Raw genomic sequence first — 6,340 nt, 5'->3', positions numbered from 1 at the left:
CCCCGCCGCACATGCCAGGTTGTGTGTTTGCGCGTGCGGCTGCCCAGCGGCCGGTCAGCCAGCCAGCCAGCCGCTCGGGTGTTCGAGCGTTCGGCTGCTCCCGCATGTGTGGGCCCACGCTGTCCCCTTCTGTGTCTCACCTGTGGCCGCGTTTGTCCGCCCACCGGCGAGGGCGCTCACAGGCCCTGCTGGCCTTCGTCCTGAACCCTGCCTCGTCGCACTTGGCCGAGCGCCTGCTAACCCCCTTCACCCGGGGGGTTTTGCTCCAAGCCGGCCTGGTCCGCCCGTCCGATGGGTGCGTTCTCCTGAGCCATGATGCTTGATCTGTGTCCACCCGCGGCCGGCACTGACAGAGACACGGGCTCGGCTCCGCGCCCGCCCGTCGCCCAGCTCGGCGGATCCGGCGATCATCACCACACCGGCCGGCTTCCGGTTTGTGCTGCTCTCGCCGCGAGCACAAATCCTGAGCCTGGTTACCTTCTTCCTGGACCTGGTTGAGGCGGCCGGCGCCGGGCCCGGTGCCGTGGTCGAGTGCCTGCGGATTCTCTTTGGTCTGGGGTTTCTGGGCGAGGAGCAAGTGCGTGGATTACCCCTCCCCCTGTGCCTGGCGTGATCTCCCGGGCCCTTGGGCTGCCATTTGCGCCTCGCGCCTCCCGGTGCCCCCTCTGCTTTCTGGTCGCTCCCTTTGGGCCGCGTGCAGCTACTGACCTGCCCGATCGAAGACCGCTCCGGTGACCGGCCTGCCGGCGGCCCGGTGCGGCACGCATTTGCCCACTCTGCTGGCTCCGGATCCCCTGGCTGCCATTCGCGCCTCGGCTCCCCTGGCCTTGTTGCACTTCCTCTCGGATGTTGGGTGCGTGGCGCCGGCCCCCGGGCCGGGGCTCCGAGCGACCGGACTCCTCCGCCTTCTATTCCAGGATCACCACCACACTCGGCCAATCGATGTGGACGCACGAGGCCAAATGGCAGCCGAGTGCGCGGCTCTGCTCGAGGCGGCACCCGGTATGCCGCCGCTCGGCTGTCCCTCACTGGGCCCCGGGTCTTCCTGGCCCGCTGCCAGTGGCTTTGTCATCGTTGAGTCGAACTTCCGCGTCTACGCTTATACCGGTGTGTGTTGCTTCTGAACTTCTCTCTCTCTCTCTCTCTCTCTCTCTCTCGCTCTCTTCCCTTCTCTCTCGCTCTCTTCCCTTCTCTCTCGCTCTCTTCTCTTCCCTCTCTCTCTTCCTTTCTTTCTCCCTTTCTCCCCCCGCCTCCCCCCTCGTTGTGTACGCTTTGCCGCCTCTTAACGCCAAACTGCGGCTCCTCCTTGTGTGCATGGGTGTCCGCACATTTTCATCAAGCTTCTTCCGCGCACGTGGCTCTTCTGTCGCTTTTTTGCACCGGGATCCAGCGCTTTGCCGATCTCTTTGTCGGGGTCATCTCCCGCGGTTCAATCCTCCGTGCGGTGGAGATGGGTATCACCAGTGCCGATGTGCGGGTCTGAGGCTTTTCGCCTTTTGTGCCTCTTTCTTGGCCTGTGCCCACACTCACCCCTGTCTGCAACGTTCCCCCCCCCCCCTTCCTCAAATGCGCCAGATCATTAAATTCCTGTTCAACTACTCTCATTCATCCACACTCGGCCGGGTACGTATTTATGAAATACACACGCGCATGTGCGCGTGGCCACCCCCTCTCCTTCCTCCTCGCCCCCCGCCTCGCCCCCCGCCTCGCCCCCTCTCTCTTTCTTCCGTTCCTCCCCGCCGTTGTCCCGGGTGCTGACATTGCGGCCACTTGCCTCCACCAGACACACCGCGTGCCACCAACAGTGCTGATTCAAATCAGCCTCTGGGCCGCCGAAATGGAGCGGATCTCCACCGAGGATGGTACCTACTCGCAGTCTATCTCGCCTGGGTCTGCCTTCCCCCGCCTTGCTTTGGCTTTGTCTCGGCATCCCGTGCGTGCCTGCTCGCCACCATGTGCATCTATTGACCCCGGTCATCCACACGCGAAGTCGTGCTCATCACCGACTTCAAGTCCGAGCGCGAACTCCATCAAATGCTCCGGCGCTTCCCACGGCCGATCTTCTGCGACCCCGCACGGCAACTCCTTGTGGTCAGCCGCCCGAGCTATGAAGCGGTGCGTCATGCCCTCCTGCTGCTCGGGTCTCCTTCACGAGCTCGGCGTCCTCCGTGCGCCGGGGCAATCTTTGTCCCCTGCCCCTCTGCCTTTCCGCTCCCCCTCCTTCGCGCTCTTGTGCCTTGGCCGGACTTTCTTGGCCCCACTGTTGCAGGTACTCGCTGGTGGCACGCGGTCGTGACTGACGCCTTCCCCCTCGCCCATGGGTGGGATTCGGGGCGTTCTCCCTTTTCCCTCCTGGTGGCTGCTCGCACTTTCGACTCCAGTGGATGCGCTCGAGACAGGCGTCCCGCTGAGAGAGACAGAGAGGGGGATGTCCAGCTGGGCATCATCCTCCTCGGGAGCCGCCTCCAAGGCGCCCGACGCCGGTCGCGGGACCTTGGCTTTGTCATTGGCGGCCGGACCCTGCATTGCACCCGGTTCCCCCCCCCCCCCCCCCCTGCCTCTCCCGTTCGCTCGCCCTCGAGCCGACCAACACATTTGAAACCACAAATGAATCGACGGATCTGCCGCACCCCCGCTCCCCCCTCCTCCTCCTCCTCCCCCATTCAAGTCAGAACCGATCTCTCAGGGGTGGCCCCGCGATTGGTGTCCGCCCGCGCCTGGTTGTAGCCTCCGGTCGGGCGCGAGGCTGGCTGTGGGCACTGTGGCCACACCGCGCCGGGCGACGTGCATCGGAGGACCGGCTGCCCCAGGGGCGGGGGCCAGCTCTTCTTCCCGAGAAGCCCCCGTGTGTCGAACCGCCGGATCGGCCCTGGCGAAGCGGCGCTCGTTTTGTATTGCCGCCGCGTCGCGCCCCGTTCGGGTCTCTCTGCCGCCTGTGCGCGCTTGCCCGTGGGCGTGTGTATGTGTGTGCGAGGGGACCATCGGGCAACTGCCGATTGTTGGGCCAGGTGAAATTGTCCCTGCAGAAAGCGCCCCACTGTGGAGAGATGTATTGCCCACAATTGCACGTGCGGCGGCGCCCAGCCCACAATGCCAAGGGCGCTGCCCCGCGGGATTTTTTGGCGGATTTCTCCGCCCCTGCCCCCCGTCCCCCGCCCCCCCCCCCCGCTCGCGCCAACGGCATTGCCCCCACTCTCCCGGTCTGTCCCCCCATCCCGTCTCCTGCCTCCCTCTCTCTCTCTCTCTTTCTCTCTCGCTCTCGTTTTCTTTCGCCTGTTCCCCTTTTCCCCGCCCCCCGCACTGCCCCCCGTCGCAGGTGGGTTGTCGTGGTGACAGGTCCCCATTGGGTTAGGACAGGTGGGCGGGGCCCGGGGGCGGGCAGGTCCGGGCCAGGCGCCGTGCTGGGCACGAGGGAAAGACCAGCTTCGGCGGCTGGCCCCCTGGGCCGGGCGACATGCTTGGGGCTCCTCTTCGCCGCGCTTCTTCGAAGAGGGGCGTACCTGGACGTGGTCCATGGGTGCGGCCGAAAAAAAAAAAACAACAACGAAAGAAGAAAGGCTCCCCCAAATACACTCGACGCTGAGGCCCCACCGCGTGTGCGGGTATTTCCTTGTGCCCCCAGTGTGTGCCACCCGGCTGGGCCTTGGGCGTCGGGCTCTGTTCCTCCGTCTTGACTGGCCGCTGGTGCAGGAGAGGGGGGGGGGGGGGCGTGGGCGCCCTCCGGGCGGCGACCCCGTCGGAACCTCGGGCCTGCGCCAAAAAGAAGGCATGAATCAAACCCTTTGCCGCACTGTGCTCGGTCCTGGCCGCCCCGCGATAGGTGTCCCCATCGCACGGGCGGAGAGTACGCACGCGTGCTTGCGAAGGACCCGGGCGCATCGCCAGGCTCGGAATGGCTGGTTGGGCGGGGGAGCCCCCCCCCCCCCCCCCCCCCCCCCCCCCCTCGCCCCCAGCCGGGACCGGGAACACCAACCAAACCTCCCGGCATCGCGGAGGCGTACCAGCAACCCGGGGCGCGTGGGGGGCCGGGAACAGGATGACGGCCCCCCTTCCCCCTCCGGCACCCGGGGTATGGCGAGAATAACCGTTCGGCGAGTGCCGTCCACAAGGGGGAGTGTGCATGCGCTGGTCCCTGCGCACGGGATGCTGGCTCATTGTGCAGGCATCCCCAGCAGGAGGCAGATAGGATGAGCACGACTTGCCGGGGGGCGGGGGCGTGCGCGCCAGCCGCACCCGGGGCCCGGGGACGTTCCAGCAGCCGTCGACGCCGGGGATGGCCCAGGCGCTGCGGTGTTTACCCGTGCGTGTGCGGGGTGGGGGGCGGGGGCTTCGGCCACATTATTCTATTTCCCTCCCCTGCCGCTGTGCCCCAGGGGGGGGGGGGGGGGGGGGGGCGCACCACACCACACCGCTGCCGGGCCGTGGGGCAGGGGCGGGGCGGCAGGGGCGAGGGGACTTCGTGTTGCTCCGATCACACGGGGCCAGGGCCACCGCGGCCGAATAGCGGGCGCGCTCTCGGCTGGCGTGGCGTCTCGGCCCTTCGCCCCTCCGCACCCGGGGGTGCGAGAGGACCGTAAAGAGGCGTGCGTGTGTGTGTGTGTGTGTGCCGCCCGCTGGGCGCGAGTGGGCCGCGTTGGCGCAAAGTGAGGCCGGCCTCCCCTCCGGCGTTGTGGGCCCGAGTGTTCGTGCCCGTGCACGAGAGTGCCCTTCTCTCGGAGCGGCACGCGCGCACATGCAGACCTGGTAAGCCTGCATGCAACACCCCGGGGGTTGGCGGCTTTCGCGCGCCTGGGCTGGCCACTGCCAGCTGAACACGCCTCCCCGCCCCCCCCCCCCCTTTCAGCCACAGCCCGCGCCCCGGGTTTCGATGGGTGGCCTGGCCTTCGGCCCGGCCAGGAGCACTCTAGTTTGAGCCAGGGGCACGATCCCGGAGTCGTGTTTCCCCCAGCATGGTGCGGACCCACGTGCGCACGCTCCTCCTCCCCTCGCTCGCTCGCCTGCGCGCGCGCGCGCGCGCGCGCGCTCTCGCTCGCTTTGTCTCGCTGACTTTCGACTTCGTTTGTGCGTCCGAACTCATAAGAGGCCCCCGCGCCCCCCCGCCCCCTGCCCGCCGCTGGCCCATTCGTCCGCTGCACAGGGTCTGTGCCCCCCTTCGCCCCCTGCCCCCGCGCCCAACCCTATTGGGGGTGGGCATGCGGGGCGGAAGCCAAGCGGGGAGGCGGCTTGCGTGCAAGGCCGGATGTGGCGACTTCCGGCGCATGGCCGCGTGCATGCCCATGCACGGGCGGGCATGCCCGCGCGCGCCCGGGGTCTGCCATACCCCGGGTGGTCCGATTGGCAAGCTCCACACAGAGTTGCCAGGCGCGCTGGAGCCGGCGGCCGGCGGCCCTCTGGCACGGCTCCCGCACGGCCGGCCTGGGCGGTCGTGCAAAGCGCAGCCCCACATCCGCCCCCGCGCCTGGGGTGGCCTTTAACCGCCTAGCAGCATGCCAGCCGGCCGGCTGCCGCTGCCATCCCGCCCCCCCCCCCCACCCCCCCCGTCGCCCCGACCCCGGGCATGTTGGCCACCCAGCCGGACTCCTGTGCTGCTGCTGCCCGGCTCACGGGAGGGTACGTGCCGGGTGTTGCGGCGGTGTTTCGCTCCTCGCCTCCCGACTCGGACGGGGGGAAGGGGGCACCATCGCCCCGGCGCCGGCAACCGAGGGTTGCGCGCTGGCCCATGCGTTCCTCGGGGACGTCCTGCCATCGGGCCGGTCCGAGCTCGGGCCCTTTTGCCCACACCGCGCGCAGCCGCCCCCCCCCCCCCCCCTCCCCCCGCGGAGATCCGGTGCCAGTGTGCTTCTCCGTCCGCGGTATTCGTCTGGAAGGCCCCGGTTCAAGGTGGGCCATGTTGCGTGTGTATGTGCTGCATGTGCAGGTGCGTGGATGGGGATGCCTGTGCTCTGCACCGGGCCCAGGGATGGGGGGGGGGGCCCTTGTTCCCGGCAGCGGCAATTGACCAGCGGCTGGATTGCTCCTGTCGCGGATGCTTCACTGTTTCGGTCCCCCCCTCCCCCCCCCCCGGCGAACTCGATCGATTTATATTCGGCAATCTTTGGGGAATTTTTGCTCACACCCTCAAGCCCGAGTCCGACGGGCTGGCAGTGTGCCCGAGCAGGGGGCCTTTCTCTCTCTCACACACACACACAGCCATCGGTGCATACATGCCCGGACGCCAGGGCCGATGGGTTGCGGCCGGCTCACTTGTGGCCCGCGGCGCTCCCGGACCCACGGGAAGTGCTCTGTAGCGAGGGGCATTGGTGGTGCGCAGTGTGCACCGCCCACGATCGTTGGCGGGTTC

General features: G+C 68.3%; 1 protein-coding gene across 1 annotated transcript in view; it reads left to right on the top strand.

Annotated features, from left to right (window-relative positions):
- H696_00421 (hypothetical protein) overlaps nucleotides 1-2,545 on the top strand; it is a 6,241-nt gene extending 3,696 nt beyond the window's left edge. Inside the window, exons 4-11 of the mRNA XM_009494273.1 lie at nucleotides 183-295; nucleotides 391-577; nucleotides 723-1,107; nucleotides 1,341-1,471; nucleotides 1,576-1,623; nucleotides 1,784-1,862; nucleotides 1,991-2,115; nucleotides 2,382-2,545. Coding sequence (XP_009492548.1) covers nucleotides 183-295; nucleotides 391-577; nucleotides 723-1,107; nucleotides 1,341-1,471; nucleotides 1,576-1,623; nucleotides 1,784-1,862; nucleotides 1,991-2,115; nucleotides 2,382-2,411 — 1,098 coding nt within the window. The 3' untranslated portion in view covers nucleotides 2,412-2,545. The remainder of the gene's footprint in view (nucleotides 1-182; nucleotides 296-390; nucleotides 578-722; nucleotides 1,108-1,340; nucleotides 1,472-1,575; nucleotides 1,624-1,783; nucleotides 1,863-1,990; nucleotides 2,116-2,381) is intronic.
- Nucleotides 2,546-6,340: the final 3,795 nt, after the last annotated feature.

Source organism: Fonticula alba (assembly GCF_000388065.1).
Source record: "Fonticula alba strain ATCC 38817 unplaced genomic scaffold supercont2.1, whole genome shotgun sequence".
Classification (NCBI taxonomy): Eukaryota; order Rotosphaerida; family Fonticulaceae; genus Fonticula; species Fonticula alba.
The sequence above is the reverse complement of the archived record's forward strand: the minus strand, read 5'-3'. Positions and strand labels throughout refer to the sequence as shown.